This window comes from Alternaria triticimaculans, assembly GCF_023758025.1.
Source record: "Alternaria triticimaculans strain BMP 0046 chromosome Unknown scaffold_16, whole genome shotgun sequence".
Taxonomy (NCBI): Eukaryota; Fungi; Ascomycota; class Dothideomycetes; order Pleosporales; family Pleosporaceae; genus Alternaria; species Alternaria triticimaculans.
The window spans coordinates 130988-158927 of record NW_026055973.1 but is presented as its reverse complement, the minus strand read 5'-3'; the positions used below and the strand labels follow the sequence as shown (position 1 = coordinate 158927).

The window sequence follows — 27940 nt, the reverse complement described above, 5'->3', positions numbered from 1 at the left end:
CTGACGCATTTTGGGTTCATCGGGACGCTTCGATGCGTTCCGTGACATGGTGTATGTTGCTTTTGAGTACCGAAGTTGCAGAGGAGCACCCTACGACTCAGGCTTTGTCGTTCTGGAAAAGTAACATCATGCTTTCACGCGTCATTCCCACATAATGACTGGAGTGGATACCTTCGCAAACTCAAAGCACAGTAGTAGAGTAGTAAGATAGTAAGATAGTCATACCAAGTATGTTCTCATTTCATCCGTATCTACATCTACTTCGTATACCTCTTCTGCAAATGCTTCCCAATCGTCGTAAGCTGAATATTACTCGTCCCCTCATAAATCGCGCCAATCTTTGAATCCCTAAAATACTTCTCCGCCAGTCCCTCTCTCACAAAGCCCATGCCACCCATCCACTCAATCGCCTGTCCAGATACGCGTCCAGCGACTTGACTCGACATGAGCTTCGCCATGGCAGCATCCATGATAAAGTCCTCGCCCGCCTCCTTCTTGCGCGCGGCGTTGTAGACGAGGGCGCGGGCGGCTTGGATTTCCGTCCAGGCCTGGGCGAGTTGGTGCTGCATGGATTGGAATTCGCCGATTAGTTGGCCGAATTGCTTGCGGTCGTTCCAGGCGTAGCTGTGGGGGTGTTAGTGCATGTTCAGATATGTTTGTGAGGATGGTGTAGACGTACCCAGCGGCGTTCTCCCAAGCTCCCAGCGCAAGACCCGTCATCTGTGCTGCGATACCAATACGACCCTCGTTCAACAGCGCGATAGCGTACTTGTAGCCCTCAAACTCCTTACCAAGCAGATTGTCCTTGGGGATCTCGACGTCGTCGAAGTTGATGACGCAGGTACTGCTCGCCTTGATACCGAGCTTCTTCTCCTTCTTCGCAATAGAGAAGCCCGGTGTGCCCTTCTCTACGATAAACGCAGTGATACCCTTGTACTTCTTGCTGGGATCGAGGTTGGCGAAGACGATGAAGAAGTTGGCTTCGACGCTGTTCGTTATCCACATCTTACTTCCGCTGATCTTGTAGCCGTTGTCTGTTCGGGTGGCCTTGGTCGCGAGGGCGAAGGCATCGGATCCGGACACAGGCTCTGAGAGACAGAAGGAACCGACGGTATTGGTGGCGAGCTTAGGAAGCCATTCCTTCTTGAGCTTCTCAGATCCATACTTGAGGATGGCCGTGTTGACGAGTGTGTTGTGGACGTCGCACATGACGCTCACACTGGGGTCGACGCGCGCGAGCTCCTCGATGGCAATGATGGCCGATGTGAAGTTCATGCCTGAGCCGCCGTATTCCTCGGGTATCTCGATGCCCATCAGGCCTTGCTCGAAGAGCTGCTCTACTACTGCCGGGTCCATCGCTTCCGCCTCGTCCATGGCTCGCGCCTTGGGCAGGATGGCTTCGTTGGCGAATTTCGAGACGGACTCGCCCATGAGCATCTCCGTCTCAGACAGGTGGGTGATAGGCGTCGGCGGCACATCTGAGATGTCAATCGCTTCCCGGCGGGCGGCAGTGGTTGAGAGGCATCGTAATCTGCGTGGCCATGGTGTTAGTCTCGTATATTGTCGCCTTGGTGGTGTACACATACTGCGGGGCGGCGCGGGCAGCCGGTCGCAGCGAGCGCGACGAGGCAGTAGCAACGCGAGTGAGGGGTCTTATTGAACGTGAAAAAGAAGCCATTTTTGCAATATTGGTTGAGAGTTGAGGAAACGAATGTGGCAGTGGTGAAAGTCAACGACGGAAGCCCGCCGCTCACATGCCGAGGCAGCTTAAAGTTAGCCGGCGCAGGCCGCACCATGCATATGCCATATGTCCGGGGTTGTGGAGAACGCCCGTCACATGTCAGCCGCCACCAACCATTCACCCACTGTGCCGCTGCGCTGCTGCAGAGCCGCATGCGGTCAGATCTCAACTACACAACATCAAGCCGTGGTAAGTGTATTGCAAACTAAATACTAAGCTATAGCCTTGGTCGACAACAAGCAGCGCAAGGGTATATGAAAAGACAGCATGCAAGAAACAAAGAAATCAACTGGTCGTAACACTGACATGACAAGGGAACAACAGCCTCTATTCAACAAGGAAAGCTGCCTTCCAGCTGCAAGAAAACCCCTTCCTATTAAGAATTGTTATATCCGCAACTCCAACTACGCCCCCCCTCGTGGCATCTAGACGCGGTTGTTGGACCCCATGGCAAATCTGCCGGCCTGCATCTGCGCCTTGTACTCACTCAGCTCGGCAGCCTCCTTTTGCTCTTCGGCAAGGAGTGCCTGGGCCTCTTTCCTGCCTGCGCGGCGCTGCTTGATGCAGCAGAAGAGGATGATGATGGAGGCAATGGCTACGAAGCCGAGGATACCGGCGATGATGCCGATCTTGGCGCCCTTGGAAAGGTCGTTGAAGCGGTTCCTGACTCCGTGGGGAGACTTGATCTCTTCGAGGGTCTCGGATTTGCCCCTGTGACTTGTTAGCTCTGTGCTGGATGTTCAACGGACGTAAACTTACTGGATGACCTTGACCTTCTCCCAGTCACCAGATGCGTCCATGCCCTCCCACGAGTACTTGGCAGCCTTGGTGTAGTCTTCCGCGTAGACGGACTGGATCGTCATGATGTAGGGGCTCTTGTCGAAGTCTGTCACGCCACCAGCCCACTCAATAACACCAGGGTCGTTCTTGTTGGGGTCACCCGCAGCCCACGATCCGAGACGGATGTTCATTGGTGTTTGAGGGTAACGAGTGCCGTTCTTAGCCTCCTCCGGGGTGAGTTCCCTGACCTCCTTGTCGTCCACATACCACTTGATGCGGTCCTTCGTCCAGTCGATGGTGTAGTTGTGGTAGTCGTCCTGGGGTGCGAAGCCAAGATCAAAGTCCTTGCCTCGGTCGTAGGTCTCGGTGTCGCCCTTGCCGAAGTAGTTGGTCAGGATCATCTTGTCGTCGCCGCGGAACTCCCAGTCGATCTCGTCGAGCGCCTCGGACTGCAGAATGGCACTGGAGATGATACCCTTGCCGGTAGCCACTTTCATGACTACCTCGAGGCGGCCGAAGAGCATGTAAAAGACCGAGTTCGCCGTGGGAGAGTCGCCGGATCGCTCAATGGCAAAGGTCGCACCCTTCTCGTTCCAGTCGATCTTGCCCTGGTTGGGCATGCGCCAGATCTTGTCGTTGTTCGGGATACCAGTCTTGTTCCAGTTGAAGGTGGCGTTTCCGCCGAGCGCCTCCATGTCGGGACATCCTGTGGTGTTGAGCGGGTTGCCTGTCTACGTCAGTACGTCTGTCGCAAGTAGACCTCAGGGCGCGTACAGTCGGTGTGAGTCTGCGCAGTGGTGGTCGAGATAAGGCCTGCGATAAGCGCAGCCGTGGAAAGGGCGAATGACTTCATCTCGGCGTATTACGATGATCTGTAAGCACGATGTGTAAAGAGCGTGGTAGTGCGCGTAGACCAGACGCGCTGTTGGTGTTTGTAGCAAGGAGCGACTGGGATAGCGAGTGCTGAGTAAAGAGTGGATTCTCGTGACGAGAAAAGGAAAACGAGGGGAAAGTCGTTCAAGGGAGCGTCAGGGCCGCGTTTTAGAGACAGCGTGGTGAAGAGCATTTGGGGTGCTGCCCTGCACGCAGATTTAAGGAGTCGTCTAGTGCACAAATGCTCCCTGCCGCTCGCCATTGGTCGGCCGACCTTAAACTACAAACGGCGCTTGTCGATCCCCGAGAATAGCGACTCTCCTGAGCGCTTTGTGCATTCAATGGCTTGCTGGCTGAGGATCGGTTCATTGAATATTGCACTCGCCTCACTCGCTGTCTGTTGCCGTCGTTTGGTCTCGAGCAGGCCGCAAACGACTCCCCCAGCCGCTTGTGCGACCTCGCGCTATCGTGTCTCACCTGCATACCGCGGGTGGCTTTGCGCCAGGCCGGGAGCCAAGGAAATTGTGAAACCACCAGGCACGCTGCACTGTGACCCTTGAAGCGACCGTCTGCTCTCTGCGCCACTCGCACTGCCATGCGATATGCCGCTGCGATAGCGATACGATGTGGAGCACGAATCCTAAACGCTTAATGGATCCGCATCGTCATGGCCCACCATTGCCGGCCTGCGCGCCACTCTATACGAGCCGAATTGCCGTGCTGCGTCCTGAGGGAAAAGGCCGTTTGACCGCGCCAAAAAGAGTCCTTCACCCGTCTGTGCTTCTTCTCACACAGTTGTACCCTGCCGAGCCACCTCGTCCAGAGACCTCCTCTCGGCGTCATTACGCTCTCCGTGGTTTCCATCTATCGTATCCGGGATTTCTCTGCCATCGACCGCCGGCACGAAGAACTTGCCCCACGCAAATGCAGGACCGTCCATGGCAAACTTGCCCTGCATGCGCCAGCGGCCCATGTACACGTTGAGTGCGACGAGGACTTTGGCGAGACACGTCCAGTCGAAACCAAAGTACAGCCCTGCTCTTCCATCAGAGACGACGTACTTGTGCCAGATACCCCAGAGAACGATGTATTCGGCCTGATCTCCTATGTCGCCATCGTCGACCGTCATCCGATGCCATTGCAGCAACGCTCGCATGACTTCATTGCACGACTCCATGACCTGGCGCGGCGAGCGCGAGTGGATCACAGCCAGCGTTTCGTATCGACAGCCAGTCTGCAGGAGCTGTATACACAGGAGCGCCTTCTCCATGCGACTCATCGAACCCGAGCTCGCGATGAAGCCTGCATTGCTCAGCCACTCTTTGATCGCACGCAGCTCGTGAAGCTTCATGTAATGCAGATAAGGCAAAACGAAGCGAGCATCCTCGATCCCTTGCATCGTCATCTCAGTAATCATGAAGCCGTTGCAGCTACCCCGTCGCTCTTTGTACGGGTTGCGCAGAACAGGATCCATGTTGGCCTCCTCTTCTTGTACGCGCAGCTTGACTTCGTCTCTCGGTTGCGGGAACTTGAGGGGATGCGTTGTAGGTAGGTGTAGACTTTCCGAGCATTGCGACGGCGCTCCGTGGATGATGAGACGCGGTAGTTGTCTCAGCGCCTCGAATGCGTTGGCGCGTCCTGCTCTCTGGACTGCAACTGGCGGTTGTATATCTCCGACTGGTAGGCCACCGGACATGAGGTATGTATCTTCGTAGTGGTCGCCTTCAACAGACCGTCCACGCACGTCAAGAGCGTCATCAAACGCCTGCTTCTCTTCCTCCGCCTCCCCGCGAACATACGCTTCAACCTTTCCATTATCCGTCGACGTATTCCTCCTCCCTCCATTCTGCGGGCCCGATATCCTGCGCAACTTCACGCCGGTATCGCCACCGCCCTTCGGCCCTCTCAACCTCTCTTCAAGCTTCACCACATTCTTGTACGACCGCCAAGCATGTCTCTTCGCATCTTTGACCAGTGCCTCAATCTCATCTCCAATTTCGCAGTATAGATTCGCATCGAGCTTTTCTAGATCGCGGTGTGCACTCTTCAGTTCGCGCTTGATCTCTGTAACGCGGGTGACGTTCGATCGTTCGTGTTCGGTGAGGCCTTGGAGCCATTGGATGTAGCTGCTGACACCGCGTACGTAGTCTTTTATATCGTCTAGTCTGTCTGGGATCGTGCCGACGGAGGGGTGGGGTGCGTGACGGCTTTTCGGCGCCGTTGTGCGCTCCGTCGATTGTGGTACCTCTGCAGTGGGCCCGGAAGTCCTTCCTGCATTTGCAGCCGCAGCCGCATCCGTACCTGCATCTGCGATTATCGACCGGCGTGGACTGAAAGGATTGTAGAATCGGCCCATTGCGCTTTCTAATGGCTACGCATGTCGTGGCATGTTTCTGTCGTAGACCCCAGGTGGCCACTGCCAAAACGCTCTTCGCTTCGTGTACCCTTAGAGATCCACCTTTCGTCATTTGTATGGAAGAGCATCTGGTTGGCTCCGCGATCTTCTTCGGACACTAACACAATTGCGCGGCCAGTGGACGCTAATATTGACCAGTATAGCAGCGCGCTGATTGTTTTGATTAAGACTACGGTTCAGAATCAAGATGACAAGCTAAACATCTATTTCCTCCCAACAACATCTCTCAGCTCAGTCCGCGGCCTAACAACCGGCTTCACTTCCCCCCTCACGCGCGTCCTCTGCTCCATCGCATACGCCAGCCCAACAATCTTCGCATCCCTCCACTTCTCCCCCAAAAAACTAAACCCAAACGGAATACCCGGCGCCGACCCCACCAACCCATCCGGATCAGTCACAACCGGCTGCTCATCCCCCATAGCCCCCATCGGTATACTCACAACCGGTGTCTCAGCAACAGCAGCAAAGGACCACGCGAACTTCGACGGCAAAACAACAGCATCAAGACCGTGCCGTTTTATCGTTCCAAGCAGTCCTCCTTCGTTGTCATAGTACAGACCTTTTTGGTACGCCTGCCAGAATTCTGGAGTCGTGTTGTTCCAATTCTGCAGCGCGAAATCCCAGACTCCGGTTGATTTGGCTGGGTAGCTTTCTAGTGGGCTTTGGCGTGTCCAGGCGCGGAGCTCGAGGAGGGTGGAGATGTTGTGCGGGTTGTGGGTTAGTTGGTTGAGGTAGGATTCGATGTTTACGACGAAATCGGCGGACATGATTTGTAGGGCTAGGAGAGTGTCGTTTAGGAAGGCTTGGGCGGCTGGGAAGTCGGTTTCTAGGATTTTGGCGCCGGATGAGCGGAGGATGTCTAGGGTGGAGTTGAAGGCTGCAATCATGGAGTCTGTTGTGTTGTCCGACATGAGGCTGATGACGTTGCGAGGTACGCCTAGTCGTGCGCCTTTGAGCGCGGAGCGTTTGCAGGCGCCGACGAAGTCTTTGTCGACGTTATCTGGAATGGCAGAGGTGTAGTTGTCGTATACGTCGGTGCCTACGATGCTTTGGAGGACGTAGGCGGAGTCTTTGACGGTTTTTGTTAGGGGGCCGATGGTGTCCATGCGCTCGCTGATTGGTATCACGAGGTGCCGAGATGTAAATCCAACGGCTGTTTTGAGTCAGCTGGTGATCAGATGCTACGACCAGTTACGCGTACTTGGCTTCATTCCCACGACATTGTTGACACTGGCGGGGTCGATAATCGAACCATAAGTCTCGCCACCCAGGGTAACGGTAGCCAAACCAAGCCTTCATCATCAGTCGGTATCTACACGTTGGTGACCTTACTCACGAAGCTGCAACGGCACTTCCACTGGAACTACCAGACGGATCTTGATGAGGGTAGAAGGCTCCGTATGTCTGTCCGCCATACGCTGACCAGCCGTTACTCGAGTCCCATGCTATCCTAAAGCTGCCCCATTCGCTGGGATTAGTCTTCCCCAGGATGATGGCACCTGCCTCTCTGAGCTTCTTCGCGATGGTCGAATCAGATGGAACCTTAGCTCCGACGAGCGCGTAGGATCCAGCTGTGTTGTTCATCTTGTCTTTCGTGGCGATCTGGGATCGGAGTTAACTTCCTAGGAATGCAGATACATGTTGCTTCAGTCGAAGTGAAGTACCCACTGTGTCTTTGATGAGTATAGGGATGCCATGCATCGGTCTATAAGTCAGCGGATGTCGTGAGTATCGTAAACCTTTTACTCACCCTCGCACCGCTCCGCTCGAGCGCTCTTCATCAAGTGCAGTCGCTATTTCCAGCGCATCAGGATTGATCTCGATGACTGGGCGCAAAATATCGTTCACTTCATTGATACGAGCGATGTACGTCTGTTTGGCAGCGTTAAGCAACGAATTCAGGGATGGTCTTCAATGACAGCAACTTGCCTTCACAAGATCCAGACTAGTAAAATGATTTCGCTCCAAGCCCTTCGTCACCGCCTCGATATCGGCTTCGTACAAGCTCGGGAACTCACCTCTTCCGGCACGTTGGTTGAAGTACCAGCCTGAGCCTGCGCCGCCGATGATCAATGCGCCTAGGAGAACTCCGTAAACCATTCTCTGCCAACGACCACGCCGATGAGCAGTGTTATTGCGGGATTTGTCTGTGGGTATACGATGATATGACGGGTTCGCAGGGGCGCAGTAGTTGAGTAGTCTCTCAAGCGGATGCGGTAGCCACGACTTGGTTGGTGTGTCTCCGGTATGCATGGGATGAAGTGGCTCGGTGGAAGGCTTATAGTATCGACTGTGACAACATTTCTCTGCAGCTTACATACCGCCACGTTCGAAAAAGCCGTATTTGGTCATGTCCTAGAAGTTGGTGCTCAGCTGCGGCCTCGGGGTGGGAGCGGGTGAATAGCGCGGAGTTCGGCCCCGCACCTGCACGACGATGATGGTAGCAGATCAATGTATCGCAGCTTCCTTCCTACAACCTCACCTTGTACAAGAAGAAAACCACACACCCTAGAGCCTACGTTGAGGCTTGGCCACCTACTTTGCATGTTTTCATCTTGATGTATGCTTCAGGGTGTTCAGTTTTTCCCTTGCATCCAAACCCCTCCGTCGTCGCCGCATCAACATGAGTGGCTGTCAGACGTGGTTAGTACTGATCAGTCGTTATTTACATCACGTTTTGCGCTTCTCCTGTAGGACGAACACTTTCAACTAACTTAGCATAGCAAAGCAAACATATCCAGTTTTGATCTAGTCTACACTGTTACTTCTCTTCGCCTTCATCGCTGCCTTCATCGCTGCCTTCATCGCCGCCTTCACCTTAGCCGTCAATCTCATCTTCCGAATCTTCGTAGACAAACTCTGTTGTTGCGTAGTAGTCCAAATGCCAGCTTTCGAGTTCCTCCTGGCTCGGCCAATGCTTCAGTTGTTTCCAAGCCGACGTAAGCGATTCAAACCTGCCCATTTCTAACGGATAACCAAGGAGTTCCGGAGCAGCGAGTTCGACCGAACTCGCTATTCGCTGCCAAGCTCTTCCATGCCCTCCTGATTGATTGACGTCCTCCTCCCACGAGTCTGAGACGTTTTTGCAATGGCAGGCATAGTGATCTAGATATGCGTGCACGAGCTCGTGAAGGATGGTGGCTAGGCGATACAAGGCCCGCTCGCTCAGGTTACCATGGCCTCCCACTTTGACATAACTGAAGGCACACATACGGAGTCCAGGATTCTTTTGCCAACGTTCCGTGTATTCTGCAAGTTCCTGTGGCATGTGCCTCCAATCTTCCCACCCAAAGCCCACTTCCATCTTAGCGTCCGCTGACGTTGTGGGAAAGAACATTCCCGAGAGGATGTCAATCAGCATCTTCATCTCTTTCTCGGAGACATCCTTGCCATCCTCGTGCCCTAATCTTTGTAGCAAAGAGGTCTCCGACCTGTCTCCACCCAAGTTATTCCAAGCATTGCTTGCTTCATTCTGTTCACCGCTGAATCCGGGTTTGCCTAGTTTCATGCTACGCTGGATCTCATCAGCAAGTCGAAGAGCATGGTGACCTCCTAAGCGTAAGGGCGCTCGCTCTCGATATCCTGATTCACCTTGGGTTCCCTTGGCAGCAATGTCTCCCCCACATGAGCGCCCACATGGGTGCTGGTCCGCCAAACGCTGCGATTTCCTTCTCTTTCCGAGCTCGACAACCATAGCGAGAAACTCATCGGGCGTGCCAGGTGGGCCTCTGCGGTGCAGTAAATCGGTGGAGACCATATTTGTACTGGACTGTGTGGCCTTACGTTGAGCTTTTGTGATCGTATTGTCAACGCTATTAGGCTTGTCTCGTCCTGGTTTCTCTGAACCTTTGCGACAGGCTTGTATGACCGATATATAGTATTGGCGACAGAAATTTGGTCTTGCACATGACGTCTGGACAGCTTCCTCATTGCTTGTGACCCCAGCTTGCGACATCTTCCACATGCTCGTCACAATGGTAAGGCCTTGAGTGTTCGAGAAGCAAACATATTGGCGTGCCTTCGCACTGTGTCAACGTGACTTGCTGAGGAAGACCCCTCTGCTTACCAAGCTCAACATAATCTCCAGTATGTACATTTACAAGCGTCTTCATCGTGAGCGAGACAGGCGTCAGGTCATCCGCACAGATACCAACGATCAGAGACACGCGAAAAACGCCACAGGACAGTGGTGCTTTTGCCTATACAGCAATCAACGATTGATTCACTAACTAAGCCGACACATCAAGAGGTTCAGTCTCCCTAACACCCTACATTACCATCCGTTCCAAATCCCACTCTTTAACTTCTTGCTGAGTTGGCCAATATAGCGGTACGCCCCAATTAGCTTGTATAGAGGTGAATCTTCCCAGAATTAGTGGTAGGTGAATGAAGCGAGGAGCATTGTGTTCCACCGAGCTCGCAATCCGCTGCCACGCTAGTCCGTGTCCCTGAAGTGATTCAACATCTTTCACAAACGATGGGCATCTACAAGCGTAGATACCCAGATATGCGTGTACCAGCTCGTGAAGAAGAGTGCCAAGGCGTGACATGGTTCGCTCAAATAGATGTCCGTGGTGCGAAGCAGCCATGTAGTCGAAAGCCGACATCTCAATTTTGGTGTGCACATTGCATGTGTAACGGCCAAAAACTCTGTCGTTACAAGTTTTCCATTCGAAGTCAAGCTCCATCTGGTATTCGCGGAAGAATATTGCTGACAAGAGCTTCATCAGATACTTCATCTGGTCCTTGGTGACGCTGCTTGCATCAGACCACCCCAGTCTTCGCAGTAGAGCGCGCGGTGCTTTGTCCTCTACCAGTTCTTTGAAGGATGCGATCGCTTCTAGCTGCTCGTCATTGGCAAACTCAGGTCCTTCTAACATGATAGCTTTAACTTCGTCGGAAAGTCGAAGAGCATGATGGCTGGTCTCTCGCAGTGGGTCGCGCTTACGTGTTTGGTTTCCCAGCTTGTTGATGTACTTTACAGCGCGGATGGCTTTGTCACAGGGATTGCGGCATTTCTCATGGTTTATACAGTTCTCGAACCGCTGTAGACGGGTTTTGTTGTGACGATCGATGATCATGTCGATGTATTCCTGTGGCGTCTTCGGATATTCAACGTCGAGAGAAGTTATAGACATGTTGTATGCATCGCAAAGCTGTCTACACATGATGAATTGGTTGCGTCACTTCTCCAGAGACTGGCTGAGCGGCTTGTTATTTGTTGAGCTACTTGCTTGTGATGACATCGTGTGGTGGCTATATACATACTGGGCCGTAAAGTCTTACGATACTTAAGACATCCCAAAGCTCGGGCACAGCAGGTCGCACCAGATCGAGACATTGGATTTCTACAGTGGTGTGAATCAGTCGTAAACACATGATTCGAAACTCTGAGAGACTTCCTCTCGCGAGTTTTACAACTGGAAAGGTCTAGAGCCGCGTACCACAGAAGTCGTGAAGAATAGGCCATAATCACAAACAAATAGGCAAACAGATCTTAACATGTGGAGGAAGAACTATTTGCTCCTTGTTCAGCCTCTACCCACCACCGAAAACTCTACTATGGCTTCAAATGGACACGGCATCGCTCATCCTACCGTAGCACCCCTAACAGACCCTAGAGCACTCTTCTACCACCTTCTTCTAGCCCAAACATTCGACAAACGATGCCTCTGCGACTCCGAGGGCTGCGCAAAATATCTCTACCTGAATCACCCCTACACCTGCTTTTCATGCCCATCCCCCATCAAAATCGACATCCTGCCTTGCGTCCGACCCCACATCATCGTCATTCCCCGAGAGAGACATTATGAAGCCCTCCAATTAGCTCGCAGCTCCATCCGGTACTTCAGCAGACCAAGGCCTGAGATGGATATGGCGCAAACCCAAGCTGCAACGGAGATAGGCAGATGGCTTCACGAGCGAGGTCTGATCGCGAAGCTTGGGGCACCTGATCCACGTGACACCGTGCCTGTCGACGAGATGAGAACACTGATTACGCATCTGCTATCTGTTTTCTTCTTCGGTGCAGCGGTCCGGTTTGAGTTCACTTGGGAAACGACGGCCTTGGACACGAACGACTTGCTCGGCGTCACTGAGGTGAAGGATCGTGGTGGCCAGGAAGTCGAATGCATTGCTATGCATGCTATAACGGTCACAGCGATCGTCGGCCTCTCCCCTGACTACACCATAGCTCTAGCCACACAACGGCTTTCCACGTTGATGCATGAGCTTATTCATGCTGTGCTTAGGGCACTTTGTTATAAGGATTGCTTTGCTTCGCATGAGAATCTAGCGCCCCATGGGAGGGCGTGGCAGAGGTTAGCAATGGGGGTTGAAGAGGTGTTTGCAAGGTTGTTTAGATTAAGACTTGATCTAGGGAGGATGCAAGGTGTGTTGAGTGATATGTTGGATCAGGGGACTTGGTTCAACCACCCAAGTCGTCATGATTTGGAGGTGTATGGGTTTGTGAATCCGTTGGAATGAAGAGTGCGCCTCTGACTCAAACTGCGATCTGGTCCTGATTCGGGCTGGTCAATGAGATGGTACTTTGGAATACGGTTGGATGAACGAAGGCTGCGGGGAACTGGCTAATTTGATATCGATGCTGTCATAGCAAATGGGGTCATGCTTGCAGGTGCCAATGTGTCATCCCGGCTGTTGCGGATTGAACGTAGGATGGAGGACCTCAGGAAAGGGATTTGAAGGGATGATCGCGCACTGGCCTTTTCTTGGCGTGCATGACTAAGCGAGACGCGAGAATGACGCGGGTCTCGCAAGGCACACGAAGCATCACAAACATCGCTATCGACCTAGACACAGGTCCGCCTGCGCAAGGCCTGCTATTTCGCTTTCATTCTATCGATGTCTATGTATCTATCGCGATAGCACCGCCTCTCTTTCTCGTCGCACCGGCACTCCGGCCTTTGTGCCTTCCGCATGGTGAAAGGGAAAACGAAAGCCAGCTCAAGCTACTGCGCTCGTTACCCAGATGTCGAACGTCGAGCTTCAGCCAAACCTACTACAGCACTACCTCGACGATGGGCCCGACATATGTCTTTCTACCTCCTACGAAATACCATATAACGGCAAAGAGTACGGTTCCTCCAAACGTGACTGAGCTGAAGTTCATCGACTGTGCATTGACCTCAACGGAACCTGGCCAGAACGAGAAGAACCACATCACAAACAGGTATATGCAGGCGAAGATGTTGTTGGCCACGCCCAGCATACCGGGAACTCTCCATGGACCCCATTGCAGTGTCTCCGGTCCGACCATTGCGGCACGCGAGTTGTACGGGCTGATACCCTTGAGACGCCGCCAAAGGAGAAGGACGCATACGATGAAGTATGAAGCGTAAAGGCCGCCGATACTGAGGTTGACGATGTTGCTGAAAGCGACGAAGGAGCCGAGCGCGATGAACGACAGGAGCACGCTAACGGCAGCTGTGATAAGGATCGTGTTGACCGGGATCAAAGTTGCAGGATTGAGCTGATACAATCGTCAGCTACTCTAAATTTCGAATCGCTATACGAGGACGAATTGAAGGGGTCATACCTTAGTGACCTGCGCTGAGAACGGCACGGCTCTGTCTCTTGCGAAGGACCACATCTGCCGCGAGGTTGCGGCCATGAGACCTACCAGGCAGCAGACTCCAAGAAACCACATGATCAATGCCATGGCCATAGCCCCGCCCGGAGATCCAGTGCCTTTCAAGAAGACATAGAGGTAAGCATATCCAAGAGTGACTGAGTTCTCCAAAACATCATTCAGGTCCCCCAGGCAGAAGAGGTATGCGACCATCATAGCAAGTCCAAGTGCGCCGTTGAGGAACACGCTAATCTGGATGGCTCGTGGCACTACCTTGGATGCGTTCTTTACTTCTTCAGCCATCTACACGCACGTCAGCTCCTTGGATCTCGGCCAATTCGGGCGAATAACATACATGAACACATGAGTCGACACCTGCGAGGAAGGGTCAGTATATTCATTCTTATTTTCGCCGAACCTGCATGACATCATACTCACCGACAAGCGCGAATATCGATGATGGTAGGCCTACCATGAAGGACAGGCCCTGGGTTGACCAACCCCCCGTGTTGACAAATGTGATGAAGATTGATGCGTCGTTGTGAGGAGCGAGATATACGAGAGGAATCAAGATCGCAAAGAACCCCAGGATATGCAATATCAATATCACGCCTTCGAAGTGCGCGAGGGTCTTGCTCCCGATAGTATTGATGACAACGGCAAACGCGGTCACTGCCCAACCGAGCAGCATGGCTTGGTACGGTTTGGGGGAGTAGTCGTCGTGGAGGATAAGAATCACGCTCTGCAGTATTGTTCCAGCTAGGTACGCTGAAGAAGCAGTGGTTGCTTGCCAGCCTATCAACGTCACCCATCCCGTGATATAGCTCAGAAACTTTCTGGATGACGGTGGAGCCAACATTGCAACCCAACTACGATCCATCAGTAAACAAGCTTAGTCGACGCACAAGAGAGACTGCTTACTGGTATTGTCCACCTGCGGTAGGTGCCATCGAAGACAACTCAGACAGGACGGTGTAGATGGAGATTGAACCGATCCAGATGAGGAGATAGCCCCAGAAGACACCAGCAGGACCACCGTTCAGGAGACTTGGGGTAGAAACCCTGCGGCACTGTTAACAACGCATAGCAGTCTATCATTCTGACATCGAACTTACGACAGGATACCTTCCCAAGTCACCAGGACGGTACAGGAAAACCCCAAGATTTGCATGAACCCGAAGGTTCGCTTCAATTGCGGCTTCTTACCCAGACGAATGAGATCTCTCTCATCTCGAGTGTAGCCATCATGATCGGCGTCTTCGACGGCGGAACTGACTGCTTCTGCTTTCGTTCTGTTACCGAGCTCCATGGTGGGGGTAAGGTATGCCAAAAAGGAAACAACAGCACCAGATTTGACCGACAGTATGGTGGATGCGACGGAGGTAAATAGTGAGTGAAAGCTATTAAACCCGCACTGTAGCAGCCTCGCACTCAGATGTCGGTTATGCAGAGATTCATCCAGATTGTTTCGCTAAGCGCATCGAGCAGGTAACATACTGTGCCGCAACTTCTGTCGTACAGCATGCCGCGCGGGGATCTTGATAGCAGGGTCTACATGACGCCTCGACACTTTTTCACCGTACGCAAGTCAGCGATGTACTTACGAGACCCTCTTTATCCACATTGCGCGTACATATCGCGAGTACTTTCAACAGTCTGAAAGACATGCTGTACACTGCGCAATCTGTCGCCGACTTCTCTATCCCCCCAGCTCAACAATCTTACTCTCCCCTCGATGCGGGGATCCTTACTCAATACGCTTCCTGTAGGATCCGGGTGGAAGTGACCTAGTTGCCGCGGATGTTACCGTCCCGAGCGTTATCAACGTTGGCTAAGCCTCAAGCGTGTGGATCAGCCGCTATGGTCGCACAAATACCCACGACATCAACAGGTCCTTCGTCTTTACCTTCCTCTTTTCTCACGCAACAGCATCTCGACAGGGTCTTCATGTGCGTTGTCCTGCGTTTGATTGGTGATGCGACTGCGCGGATGCGGCGCGGATCGTTTAACCGACCTATTACACCGTGCCAAACGTCTTGATGCTTGTAAAGCGTTCCGAAAGCTTGTCTCGCTGGCTATCACCAGATAAGTAATCAGCCCGTATCCTTGACATCTTACGCGTCGTGCAATATGCAGGTCAATGAAAGAAGCCAGAGACTCGTATGTGTGCGTGGGGGTGGTGCTAGCTAACTGGTGTACATCAAGAATCCTACGAGGGAGAAGAGTTGGAGATGAGTGTATCAGTATGTTATAATGTTGCTTCGGCCTTGAGATGTCCGTGAGCACCATGCGATTCCTGGGTGTTGGAACGAGGCACAGATAACGAAACGGGGGAGTTGTCTCCTTCGAATTGGGCTATATCCTGGTGTGCACGCTGCTCGAATGGTAGTACCATCTCAGTTACTGCTAGAAGCTGAACTCCACCATGATTTCTGAACGTAAAGCTATGGATGCTGGCAAGCGTCCTGCCTTCCACGACGGCCATGCAGCACCGCTGATCCAAATCCTCGCCTGGCTGTTCCTAGCTTTCTCCACACTAGCTGTTGTAGCGCAATTCGCGACGAAGAAAGCCATGTCTAGGCGACTGGTAGCTGCGGATTTTGTTCTGTTAGCGGCTCTGGTGAGTATTCTGGGATTAAGGCAGGACACAGACACACTGACGAGTCTCTTCCTAGGTGTTGTCGGCGGGACAAGCCGCGACGCTTCTCAGTCCTGCTGGTCAGGCCATCGGTAACTTACAGTCTGACCTTACGACAGATCAGATTGATGGAGCCTGGAAGGTAAAGTAGGCGAACTTCCTGGAATGCGGCGCTGAACATATCAGGCTTTATTTAGCAGCGAGATTCTTAGCGTTCTCACGATCGTTGCCGCCAAAGGCTCGCTACTCGTCTCTCTGACGTTGGTGACACCCGTTGCTAGTCATCAGAGGATGATGTATGCCACTGGGGTTGTGACGCTGCTTTGGGGGTTTAGTGCCGTTTTTCTCATCGCCTTCCAGTGTCCGTCACCACGAAGATGGGATATAACCAACCCAGAGTGCATAGATCTTGTAAGTTCAGCCGATGATATTGCCGGTTCTACGACTCGAACTGATGGATCTAGCGCGCCGTACGAACCTACAATGCTGCCATGAACATTATAACCGACCTTGCCCTAGCCATCGTACCTACAATGATGGTGCTACCGCTGCAAATCACATCCGATAAACGCCTTACACTAATCACAGGCTTCTGGTCACGCATAGCGTAAGTAAAGTCTTACCAACATTAAGCTTGCACTAACAGAAGGTCCCGCAGCGTCATATTTGCCTCGGCCGCCCAAATCGGATACATCCACACCCTACCCCTACCCAGCGACCTCCTCCATTCGATATGGCGCATAGTCGTCTGCGGACAAATAGTGCAAGTGACAAGTATCATGACTGCGACGATTCCCTTCCTGAAGCCTTTCATGATGAGTCTCGACTCAGGTTTACTCAGCGCAAACCAAGCGTGTGTTGCGACGACATCCGGCTTTACCTCTACAGGGCATACGGGCCAATTATCGAGCTACATCAAGATTGCTAGTCAGGGCAGTCGCAACCCATCTTCTACGAAAGGAGATAAGGATGCTGATATCTGGGTGCGGAAGGAGGTCGTAGTGAAAAGAGAGCCGAGTATCGAGTTACATGATATGGGAAAGAGTAGGTAACGCAGGATCGCCGAAGAAGGGTCATATGTCGTAGCCATCTTCAGCTTCCGCGTTGCACTAGATGTTCTGTTGCGAGCAGTATCAGAGCCTCGTACTCTCTCGATTACGAGAGAATATGCTTCGCCTCCGGGCCACTCTTTGTCGCGCGCAAGGCGCACCTTCCATTCACCTTCACTCGCACGCGACGCACGACCGTTCCACAAGATCCACCCACCTAGGCAGCGCTTTCCCCACGCGCAAACGCTCATCCAAGCGGTGACGTAAATACACCACCGCGCTCTCACTTCCTCAGTCAAAAAAGCTCCTTCCACCTACTTCCACCTGGCTCCCACCTTCCTTCCTTCCTTGCCTCCCACGCCAAATCAACCTAACCACCACCACTCACTCAAAACCATGCGCTTCCTCACCACCTTCTTCCTCCTAGTCGTCAGCCTCGCCGCTCTCGCAAGCGCGAACAACGACAAAAAGAGCGACGTGAGGAACTTCAGGGATGTCGTGAAAGATTGCGTTGTCGCGTGCAACTACGGTCCTCACTGCGCGCACTATTGCGAGTGCAAGGTGTACAAGCTTCTAGGCAAGAACATCAAGTGTAACAATGATCCAAGTATGTGAAACAGCTGATACCCCGCGGCAGCCATGGAGTGGGAGTTTGGATATTTTGCTAACACAGATTCTAGCGTGCAAGAAGCCAGGGCCTAAAGGTTGCGAGACGTACGAGCTCAGTGGCAAAGTTCGTCGAGACGAAGATACTTCTGCGGCTGTTGACCAAGCTGCGTCCGCGACTGTTGACCAGGCTTCGTCCGAGACTGCTACTCAGGTCGACCCCGGAACCATCAATTACAACCAAGACGCTCCCGAGGACTTTGTTCAGACTGCTGATGTCAACGGCGACGACAACACCTGCGAGACACAGGGCTGCTCCGAGGCCTTGCCGTATTGCCTCAAGGCGTGCGGCTTTGGTCCCCATTGCGAGGGTTACTGCGCCTGCATGTTGCACTCGAACCCGAAATCAATCTGCCGCCAACAAGGTACGTGATAACACTCTAGCTCAGCGAGAGCTTCATTCCAATTCTATCTATACTAACTCTACCACAGGCTGCGTCGAGGCTCCTCAAGAATGCGATCAATGGGAGTTCACCGACCACGACATTGCTCTTGCTGGCCCGGAGACTGCCGACTATGAGCAAGTCGCTGCCGCTGCCAACGCTCGGGAGGGAAGCGACGACGACGACGTTAACAGCGAACACTGCAAAGCTTGCCGCGATGCGGGGTACGAATGTAGCAAGAAGTGCGGCGCCGACGATATGATCTGCAAGGCTCTATGTTTGTGCGCGAGCACTGCGGAAGATAACTGCGGCAAGTGCAAGTCCGTCGACTGCCCCCGCACTTAAGACGGAACGGTGTCGAGCGTCGATATGAGGGACGATGGTAATTCGGACCACGATGTTGGAAGCTAGATGAGACTGCGGGTTTTCGGGTTCACGTCCGAAACTGGAGGCGGTCTCTGGTCTTCCGCCCAAAATGTATCTCGATCTTCGTGATCTGATATCTAATGACATGCTTCCTTCTCGGTCATCATCTTGTTTCACATGCGTGATGGGTAAAAGTGCGCGGTCGTTCTTGAGGTACCCGTAATAGTCGTTGTGATCGCAGTGAAGCTCATTCGTCTCAGGGTGGTTGGAAGAGCTGGGCCCGAGTATGGAGTCGCATCTCGATATGTGAGGTCGATGCAACGTGCCGATCTTTCACTTGATGGGCTTCCTCGCGTAGACGACTGTCCCAGGTAGGTACGCATGAGTCCGGTAGCTCTTCAACTCCTTGCGCATCTGCGCTAGATGCAGTTGAGCTCGTGCAACAGACCACTGCATCATGTCAGCTTAATCCACCACACCAACATCAGCAATACTCACACCGCCAACCTGCGTCAACAACCTCAACATGAACCCCTCAACCCCATCCATCAACCTCAACTGATTCCACCGCCCAATATTCTTCAGCTTCTTATCCGTCGGCCACCCATTCATCGGCCACTTATACTCCATAACCTGTACATCCACAAACCCGGCTCTTCGTATCCTCTCAGCACTCTGCTCCCAAATCGTAAACGTCTTGCCGAACCGATCGCCCATCTCCACCACCACTTTCCCCCAGGTATGGTAGAAGTGGTCTGGGCCCATTGAGCCATCATCGGATGTAGGACACACGGAGTGCTCTACTATTTCTATCCAGCCGCCTGGTTTGGTGTGTTTGTAGGCTTGCTGGAAGAAGAAGTCCCAATCTGGGATGCAGCCGAAGAGCTCGCGGATGTGGATGAAGTCGAAGTGGTTGGGCGGGAAGGTCCATTCGAGTGACACGTCGTCGATTTCGAAGTGGCAGTTTGGCGGGACCCATTCGGGTTGGATGGGGGAGAGGTCGGTTCCTGTTACTGTTGCTGAGGGGTATTGGTCTGCCATGTCCTTTTTACATGTTAGCTAGGTTGGAGGATATTTCTGGAGAGCGTACAATTGCCCATATGCCGGTTCCTGTGCCGCAATCTAATATCGTCTGCGGGTTTACCAGCGGCGCGAGGTGCAGCTTCTGGTCGAGCGTCAGGAGGTACATGTGGTGCGCGAAATCCAGTATCTCCTTGGCCAGCTCGTCATTTGGTCCCCAGTATGCGCCGTCGCGGTATGCGTGGTACTGGCGTCCATTCTCCATGCGGTGGTGGAGGATGGACGAGGCTAGCGAATCGGTCTCGTCGCCAAGGAGGCTGCCGCTGTCGAAGGCTGAGTCGGACGAGAAGCCAAGGCCATCGTCGTCGTCTACGGGGGAAGCTTCGGAGTCTTGTGGCGCTGCGTGGTGTACGGGGGCGCCTTGTTGTGGGTACGAGGAAGAGGAAGGCGCGTCGTCTCCTAGATGCACGGCGCTATCCTGCTGGTGCAAGCCGATGCCCTCGAAAGGCTTCTGCGAAGATGAAGACGCCATGGTGCTGTCGTGTGAGTGCGCGGCGAGGAGGAGTGGGAGATATCGACGCGACGCCCGGAAACGACGGGTTACATATTGGAGAGTTGGAGCCGATGCACTGGGAAGTTGCTGGACGCTGGCCGGCCGCTGACTCTCGTTTGGAGGCGTCTGTCAATGGGCGAGGGGTCTCTGGCAAAGTGGAGCATTGCACCGATGGCGCCGCGTTCGCGCAGCATCCCCGAGTAGATCCAGCGGATCGGTCGTCTGCTCCGGTCGCTGCCATTCGTTGATGCGCGTGTAATGCACGCGCAAAAGGAACGGTGCTGCATCGCCTGCATGGCTGTTAGAGGCGTCGGGGTAAGCGCGTGCTGGCGGCACTCTACCGACGTTGTACGAAGACTCTGGGTGTCCGAGGCAGTCAAGCCATTGGCGAGCCTGCCAACAACGTCAAAAAGGAGGGTGTCGATGAATGCATCTCGTGATTGATGGCCTGGCTCATTTGCGGGCCGCAAACGGCGTCATTCCCTTCATCGCCGCTGTCTAATCGGCCCTTTTGGCAGGCGGGACGGGTTGGAGAGGGTGGGCCAAGAGCACCTCTACAGTGGATACTCGAACTTTGTTGTAGAAGACGAAGAACAGGTTGAGAGTATGACCAAAGTCCATCGATGATCTCAGGCGACTTGACATGGAAAAACCAACTGCCGACGGCGAAGCCATTGCGGCGCAGCTCCCTTACATTATTATTGGCTCTGGTAAGCGACGGTGACGCCGCATACATGCTGCACCACACGGTCTGACCAGCTCGCAGGAACCGCTGGACTTGCACTCGCACAGGGGCTCCGCAAAGTATGTACACCGTCTGTGTAATGCAAAAGAGTAGCCTCATTCGAACAACTAGGCGAATATCCCGTGCGTCGTGTTCGAGAAGAACGCTGCCACGCATGGCGAGCGCGACTGGAACATGGGCCTTCACTGGGGCGCGCCAGTCCTGAAAAGCCTCATGCCAGATGGCTGGTGGGACCGCATCCAGAGCGTCCAGGTCGACCCGAATGTCCCCACGAAAGAGCAGGACACGTTGAAGTGGCTGCGAGGCGATACCGGAGCGCTGGTCGCAGCCATCACCTTCGGGCCTTTCTACCGCTTACGGAGGAGCAAGTTGCGCGACTTGTTAATGCAAGGCCTTGACATACACTTCGACAAGCGCTTACACGACGTCTCATACTCACCTGATGATGACTCAGTCACTGCCCATTTCGCCGACGGAACCTCGACGACGGGACGCATGCTGGTTGGCGCGGATGGAGCACGCTCTTCCACCAGGCAGATTCTCCTCGGGAGGGAATTGGGCTCCATCAACCACATACCGTATGCGTGCACGTTTGTCCAGTGCAAGTTTACCGCCGAGCAAGCCCGTTTCTTGCGTTCATTCCACCCGCTGTATCTAGCATGTGCGCACCCGAATAACAACTTCGCCTTCTTCGGCATGCATGATGCGCCGGACGAAGATGACCCGACTTCCTGGACCTTCTTCTACTACATCTCGTGGAGAAGTAGTTTGAAAGAGCAGGAAGCCACAAAGAACTGGACCGGTGCCCAGCGCCTCGCGCAACAAAAAGAATTCGCGAAAGAGTTTTGCGACCCGTGGAGGAGTGCGTTTGAATGGACGCCAGACTGCACGCCGGTGTGGTATCTCGGGCTCACGGACTGGGACCCGGGCATGGAGGGCCATCGCTGGGATAACCATCGCGGCTTAATTACTATGGTGGGCGACGCTGTGCATCCGATGACGTACCAGCGAGGTCAGGGCCTCAATCACTCTGTTACAGACGCTGGAAAGTTGTACGAAGCTATCACTAAGATTCAGGCTGGCGAGGACAGGAAAGCTGTGGTTGATGCGTTTGAAGAGGAGATGATTAGGCGTGGGGGTACGGAGGTTAGGGATGGCACGGCAAATACCATGATGCTTCATGATTGGGAACGCGTTAAGCAGAGTCCGCTTTTTACGAAGGGGATGAAGAAGACAGAGGCTTAGGGGTTGGTAGATTTGGTTCTCGCGTTATATCAATGCATCGCGTCGTAGTAATGTACAGTAGCATGAATGAACGGATCTCTAAGCAATCTTGTGATCGCCTCAATCTTAGCAGTCAATGTCTTGTGTCTAAATTGGACGCTGGTGTAATTAAGCCAAGAAGATACCCAGGAGTATATCACAGTGAGCTGCCGATATGCCCGGGCATGGGAGTTGCTGACTGATGGTCGCGGGTTAGCGCGACAGTGCACATGCAGTACTCACGGTCCTCGACATCACACGCAGCTTCATTGATCGTCCTCGACACTTGCAGAGACACGATATCGCGCCGCTGACTCTATCGTGACTCTCCGCGATGATGGGGGTTGTTCTTTCTCAGGAGCCGTAGACCCCTCATCTGGTGTCCAGGGCTCCGGCGAGATGCCTCGGATAACATTGTCCCAACACCATGACGTCGGCCATCCTCGGTCCTAGCTGCGCGATGCGCGACAACGCTCGACATCTACCTTCGTTCTATTCTTGATAGCTAACACTACGACCGATTCCTCGAATAGTGTATTAACCAGCTCAAATTACCTCACCCCGCCTTCCAGTGCTAGAGATCCCGCCCCGAAACGAAGATGACCTCTCCCTCCGAATTCCACGGCTGGCTGGGCCACGATAAGAATGCGGCACAGGGCAACATGACATGGTCGTCCTTCCAACCTAAGCCCTTCAACGCCATCGATATCGACATCAAAGTCTCCCATTGCGGCATCTGCGGCACCGACATCCACACCCTGCGATCTGGCTGGGGCGCAACCCACTATCCCGTATGCGTCGGCCACGAAATCGTCGGAAACGTCGTGCGTGTGGGAGACAAAGTCAAGAACCTGCGCTTAGGCGACAGAGTGGGCGTAGGCGCGCAGGCCTTCAGCTGCTTGAAGGACGACTGTGAGGAATGCAGCGCGGGCATTGAGCAGCATTGTCCGAAGATGGTGGGCACGTACAATGCGAAGTATCCAGATGGAAGCTGGAGCATGGGCGGATATGCAGACTATGTTCGTGTCCCAGCGCATTTCGCGATCAAGATACCCGCTGGGCTGAAGAGCGAAGAAGCAGCGCCTATGATGTGCGGCGGCATCACCGTCTACGCGCCGCTGAAGAACAACGGCGCAGGTCCCGGGAAGAAGGTCGGCATCGTAGGTTTAGGAGGTCTAGGCCATTTCGGCGTCTTGTTCGCCAAAGCACTCGGCTGCGAGAAAGTCGTAGCGATAAGCCGACGGAGAAACAAGGTCGACGACGCAAAAGCTATGGGCGCCACAGATTACATCGCGACGTCCGAAGACAACAAGTGGGCGCGCAACCACAGCCGATCCCTCGACCTCATCATCAGCACAGTCTCCTCACCAGACATGCCGCTCGAGTCCTATCTCCGACTGCTCCGTACAGGCGGTTCGTTCATCCAGGTCGGCGCACCAGAAGACAAGCTCCCTCAAATCGCTGCGTTTGGTCTCATTGGCAAAGGATGCAAGATCGGGGGTAGCCAGATTGGCAGTCCCAAGGAGATTGAGGAGATGTTGAAGTTTGCGGCTGACAAGGGGATTAAGCCTTGGGTCCAGAAGCGCAATATGAAGGATGCGAATAAGAGTGTGGTTGATATGGAGGAGGGACATGCACGGTATCGCTATGTTCTTGTGAATGCGGACCATGGGGATAGGGCGAAGATGTGACCGTGAGGCATGTTACCACGTTGATCTAATTCGACCAGTATTATTCACATTTGACGGCCAGCAGATCGGCTCTGACATCAACGCAGTCAAGTTTAGTGCTTGACATATCATATCTGCTTGCTCTTGTCGTTTTTTGTTCCCTAAACCAGATTGTCTCACAGGCGCCCGTCTTCTCAGACCCTTTCCCTTATCCCACACTCAACAGCCCGCCCGTTTTCACAATGCGCAACAGAACTAGCTTCGCACCGCCCCTGCATTATCTCATTATTCGCAACGTGCAAGTGATATATCGCCTCCTGGCTCACGCGCAAGCCGCACCTCCACCCATCAACCAACCCACAGCCCCTTCAACCATAATGCGCTCTTCCTTACTGGCTCGCATCAAAATCCCACCCAGGGTACCGAATCAGCCCCAACCCACCTCACCAAGCCGCGCAATAGAGCAATGTGCGCAACAATCCCTCGCTTATTTACACTATCTTCACACATTCCTCATGTCTTGGTTTACGAAGACAAAGATAAAGACAGCGCCGAACGCATCCAAGGCGCCCACAGCATCCAAAGCACCCAAGGCGCGCATCGCCGGCATGCACATCACACGTGATCAAGCAGAACACCTCATGAAAATTTGCACAACACTCGAAGACATGATAGAGAAACAAAGCAAGGACATACATTTACCTGACAGTGCTTCGGAATACGCGTCATGTACGTTGAGAAGCATCAAGAAACAACAAAAGGAAATCTTAAAGACGCTCGAGGATCTCATACATAGTTCCAAGGGCTACAAAGATAAGGTAGCTTGCGTGGAAGAGTTTTACGATGCGCATTGCAGTATGAGGAGGATAGAGATGAGGTGTGAACACCAATCCAAATATCCCTGTAGGGATTGGAGGACTGCGGCGGAGAGGTATTGGCCGTTGATAGCGGGGCGGTATGGACCACTCTTGGAGGTGGTTGCGAGGTTGAAGAGGGGGATTGGGGATGCGCTTGAAGACGAAAGAATGTGGGCTGGAGAAGCGGGCAAGCGGGACTATCGCACGCGTCTTGAGTGCGTGGAATCGGCACTGAACCGCGGACCTCGAAGTAAGCCCACGCCTACATCCGGGTACGTATCGCTCAAGGACAAACACGTCACCTTCTCTGAAACAGTGTTCTGGCGAAAGTTTAATAGCGCAGCCCCACCAGAGGAGCTAGACAGACTGGCCTCAAATACAGGTCTTCACAAAGAAGAGTTTACCACGAGCCTGGCTAGAAGGGGGCGCAGGTCAACGAAGAGCTTTAAGAAGAGGAAAGTGGAGAACAAGGGGTGGGATGCAATGTTCAAGACGGATTGGTGGAGTGTAGGGTTGGAGCCTTGGGGGTCGGCGAAGACCAAGGAAGAAGAAGAGGAGGAGGCGACGGAGGAGGATATAGAAAGATTAGAAAAAGAGTTGAATGAAGAGATAGTACAGCAGCTAGCGACACAACCATGGTAGGGGACGGAGAGTATGGACAGATGAGGAGATATCAAGGAATAAGGATGTATCAAGGGGGAAGAAGATGATGTGTGATGAACAGGCTCATTTTGCACATCCGTCCATTTATCTCCAACGTCCGCGGAGAATTACCACTAAGTACGACTATACTCAAGATACAATAAGTCCAGTGTCCACATGACAATCCACCCGACAGCAACAATACAGATTGCTCGTAAAACTTTGTAGTAGAACCGAGATACCCAGTACCACGTTGGCACATCTTTCTTGCTCCTGCGCCGCCATACCACACTGAAACAGCTAGTTCCAGCCTCTAAATCACGCCTAGTTTGGATATCCCAGAGACGCATGGAATACTCGAAGCCCTCGCCATACTGAAGCCGAGGCTCAGGTATAATACTGAAGCGTGATTCCACCCGCGTATCCTGGGGAACATTGTACCAGCGAAGACTGATGTGCCTGATACTAGACCGATTTGTCGTCTCGCACAACTTGTCATACTCTGGAATTGTACGTGCTCCTGGGGCCAGGATATCTCGACACAGGGCCTTGTGCGTGTCGCAGTACCGGTTGTACATGGCAAGTTGCGACCTGTAATTCCGCGGCCACTCGTTACTAAAGATGACGATGACGGTTGTGATCCAGGACCAGTGCCAGGGAATGAAATTCGGCAGATTGATGGTACTTGCCGTGGGGTCCAGTGGTGGGAGGCGGAGTACGATCTTTGATCTTTGGGATGAATCGCGGGCGGACGTGAGGATGCGTATGTTGTGGATGGCGAGGGAAGTTTGGAGTTGAGTGTATTCTTTGGATATGTGTTTCTTTGCTTCGTACTTCCATTCTTTGCGGATGAGGTGACATGTTTGCAGGAGACCGGAGTATGAGGCGAAAGAGGTGTTGACGGGCGAGATGTGGTTGTAGATGTTGATGCGCACCTCGGCTGGCAGGGCCAGGAAGGCGGTTGTGGGCATGAGGGAGCTTGACGCTGTGTAGTAGCTCTTGTGGTTGCTACAATCGAGGGAGCTGTTGAGGGGACGTTCGATTACTTAGTGACTACCTGATAAGTGTGGAGGGCTAGTGCACGGACGAGGCAAAATCGCGAAGGCAACTGCCAGTCCAAGTGCTCGGAACTTTTCCCAGAGGCAGCACAAGAGCCCGAGTGAATTGCAATTTGTTTGTTCTGAGATACAACTGGAAAATAAATACAGCAAAGCTGGCGATGGGTGAGTTGTTCAGGGAACTTTCACCCGCTCTGGCTGCCTATGCTGAGCCTTAGTGTATACCTTGGTCGGCTCGTTGAACCAGTAATTGTGCGTCTCCCATTCCTTCTCTGGTTCGAGGAGCTCAAGGTCGAAGTCGCGCAGAAGTTGCGGTATTACAACTCAGCGTTAGATCTAGTAGCAAAGCTATTAGATTATATAGTATTACTAGTAAAGCTTAATAAAAGTTTCTTAAAATAAAGCTTTATAAGTATAACGCTCTTATAGACTATTATAACATTTATTAGCTAGAGTAGATTAGGGAGCTTACAGGAAGTGTTGGCATACATTATGCATTCGATGGCATCTCTAAGCGTAGCTCCGTCGAGCGCACATGCTCAACCCTCGCACGCAACGGAAAGGCAGCCATTGTCCGATCTCGCGAAGGCGGAGCTTGGAAGGCGCCCAACATCTCGGTGGAGCCAAGTTACGGCGCAGTGTGGCAGGGTTTGGGTGAGGAGGTCCAATACCAAGGCTTTACTGTGCGACGATCGCCAGCTGCTCGTGGGTTTACGGTGGCGTTTTACACATGGCTCAACGTTTGTATGGATTCCGCGCTGAGTCCAGCTCCGATCAGATTGATGCCGGGTGGTCTAGAGGGCGTGGTTCAGGATGGCTTCCAGCTACTTGGTGCGGGTGGTATGGAGGAAAAACGTGGCATCCGCACTGTATCGTGGATGCGGCCTGTCGGCACTGAGAAGCTTGTCTACGGTATCTAAAGGTCTGTCAATATTTGTCGAAGTGTTGCATCTTGCCGCGTAGTAGATCCCTCTCGACAATTATGGCCCACACAGCCGGGCCGAGATGGCGTCGCGTGCTGCTGTTGCGAATCGGTACGCGTAGCCGCGTGACATGACCTGGTCAGACCACCGAGATGTGTGCAATTACGCGTGCACGAATCTCCCCGGATGCATCATGTGAGAAGTGTCAATAATCCATGTGGAATGCGATGGCTGGGCGACGTTCGCAATATTTGTGGCGTTGTTGGTGATGGTGTCATTAGTTCTTACGCGAGAAGGGGAAGTCGGGGCCGCCGGGGGGGCTAGCTACTTCTGCATCCGAGGTCATCCCACGATTCCATCAACACATCGACACACGCGGCCCCTGAGGATGAGTTGAGCTTCCGTACGACGTTTATAGGCACACAAAGAGCAGCGTCAATAGTTCTTTGACCTCATGGCTGCATCGGGCAGAGCGTTTCGCGTGGAAGCGCAGTAAGGAGCACCCTTGCGATGTACCGCTTTGTTTGCGTCGCCTCGGCGGCCCACGACAGCACTGCCTTTGCGTCTGATGATGGTTTGATGCAAACATGCTAATGAGGCTTGATCATGGTCGTGGTCGCACCTTCATATCTGGTCGCTCTCGTCCTATCGTCATCATCCATCGATCAAGAAATTTAACCTCACACAATGATACCCGCACTTCGAG

At 53.2% G+C, this 27940-nt stretch overlaps 12 protein-coding genes across 12 annotated transcripts; 4 read left to right on the top strand and 8 right to left on the bottom strand.

The window, feature by feature from the left end:
* Positions 1 to 257: 257 nt before the first annotated feature.
* J4E78_008636 (uncharacterized protein) lies at positions 258 to 1678 on the bottom strand (the record flags this gene model as incomplete). Its single annotated transcript, XM_049369236.1, has 3 exons — positions 258 to 624; positions 680 to 1531; positions 1587 to 1678. 3 exons carry the CDS (start codon positions 1676 to 1678, stop codon positions 258 to 260), a joined length of 1311 nt encoding a protein of 436 aa, XP_049218937.1.
* Positions 1679 to 2166: 488 nt separating this feature from the next.
* J4E78_008635 (uncharacterized protein) lies at positions 2167 to 3374 on the bottom strand (the record flags this gene model as incomplete). Its single annotated transcript, XM_049369235.1, has 4 exons — positions 2167 to 2452; positions 2501 to 3252; positions 3296 to 3308; positions 3370 to 3374. The coding sequence occupies 4 exons, from the start codon at positions 3372 to 3374 to the stop codon at positions 2167 to 2169; spliced, it is 1056 nt and encodes a 351-aa protein (XP_049218936.1).
* An 807-nt stretch (positions 3375 to 4181) lies between these two features.
* Positions 4182 to 5750, bottom strand: J4E78_008634 (uncharacterized protein; the record flags this gene model as incomplete). The annotated part of the gene is made up of 1 exon (XM_049369234.1): positions 4182 to 5750. One exon carries the CDS (start codon positions 5748 to 5750, stop codon positions 4182 to 4184), a length of 1569 nt encoding a protein of 522 aa, XP_049218935.1.
* Positions 5751 to 6013: 263 nt separating this feature from the next.
* Positions 6014 to 7394, bottom strand: J4E78_008633 (uncharacterized protein; the record flags this gene model as incomplete). Its single annotated transcript, XM_049369233.1, has 2 exons — positions 6014 to 6923; positions 7147 to 7394. 2 exons carry the CDS (start codon positions 7392 to 7394, stop codon positions 6014 to 6016), a joined length of 1158 nt encoding a protein of 385 aa, XP_049218934.1.
* A 1234-nt stretch (positions 7395 to 8628) lies between these two features.
* J4E78_008632 (uncharacterized protein) lies at positions 8629 to 10948 on the bottom strand (the record flags this gene model as incomplete). Its single annotated transcript, XM_049369232.1, has 2 exons — positions 8629 to 9794; positions 10312 to 10948. 2 exons carry the CDS (start codon positions 10946 to 10948, stop codon positions 8629 to 8631), a joined length of 1803 nt encoding a protein of 600 aa, XP_049218933.1.
* A 1883-nt stretch (positions 10949 to 12831) lies between these two features.
* Positions 12832 to 13704, bottom strand: J4E78_008631 (uncharacterized protein; the record flags this gene model as incomplete). Its single annotated transcript, XM_049369231.1, has 2 exons — positions 12832 to 13302; positions 13369 to 13704. 2 exons carry the CDS (start codon positions 13702 to 13704, stop codon positions 12832 to 12834), a joined length of 807 nt encoding a protein of 268 aa, XP_049218932.1.
* A 614-nt stretch (positions 13705 to 14318) lies between these two features.
* J4E78_008630 (uncharacterized protein) lies at positions 14319 to 14710 on the bottom strand (the record flags this gene model as incomplete). Its single annotated transcript, XM_049369230.1, has 2 exons — positions 14319 to 14463; positions 14517 to 14710. 2 exons carry the CDS (start codon positions 14708 to 14710, stop codon positions 14319 to 14321), a joined length of 339 nt encoding a protein of 112 aa, XP_049218931.1.
* Positions 14711 to 15826: 1116 nt separating this feature from the next.
* Positions 15827 to 16650, top strand: J4E78_008629 (uncharacterized protein; the record flags this gene model as incomplete). The annotated part of the gene is made up of 4 exons (XM_049369229.1): positions 15827 to 16021; positions 16077 to 16186; positions 16240 to 16450; positions 16504 to 16650. The coding sequence occupies 4 exons, from the start codon at positions 15827 to 15829 to the stop codon at positions 16648 to 16650; spliced, it is 663 nt and encodes a 220-aa protein (XP_049218930.1).
* An 834-nt stretch (positions 16651 to 17484) lies between these two features.
* J4E78_008628 (uncharacterized protein) lies at positions 17485 to 18482 on the top strand (the record flags this gene model as incomplete). Its single annotated transcript, XM_049369228.1, has 3 exons — positions 17485 to 17680; positions 17769 to 18119; positions 18187 to 18482. 3 exons carry the CDS (start codon positions 17485 to 17487, stop codon positions 18480 to 18482), a joined length of 843 nt encoding a protein of 280 aa, XP_049218929.1.
* Positions 18483 to 18836: 354 nt separating this feature from the next.
* J4E78_008627 (uncharacterized protein) lies at positions 18837 to 20055 on the bottom strand (the record flags this gene model as incomplete). The annotated part of the gene is made up of 3 exons (XM_049369227.1): positions 18837 to 18953; positions 19002 to 19547; positions 19594 to 20055. The coding sequence occupies 3 exons, from the start codon at positions 20053 to 20055 to the stop codon at positions 18837 to 18839; spliced, it is 1125 nt and encodes a 374-aa protein (XP_049218928.1).
* Positions 20056 to 20719: 664 nt separating this feature from the next.
* On the top strand, positions 20720 to 22066 carry J4E78_008626 (uncharacterized protein; the record flags this gene model as incomplete). Its single annotated transcript, XM_049369226.1, has 3 exons — positions 20720 to 20786; positions 20843 to 20880; positions 20933 to 22066. The coding sequence occupies 3 exons, from the start codon at positions 20720 to 20722 to the stop codon at positions 22064 to 22066; spliced, it is 1239 nt and encodes a 412-aa protein (XP_049218927.1).
* Positions 22067 to 22683: 617 nt separating this feature from the next.
* On the top strand, positions 22684 to 23775 carry J4E78_008625 (uncharacterized protein; the record flags this gene model as incomplete). The annotated part of the gene is made up of 1 exon (XM_049369225.1): positions 22684 to 23775. The coding sequence occupies one exon, from the start codon at positions 22684 to 22686 to the stop codon at positions 23773 to 23775; it is 1092 nt and encodes a 363-aa protein (XP_049218926.1).
* Between the last annotated feature and the right edge of the window lie 4165 nt (positions 23776 to 27940).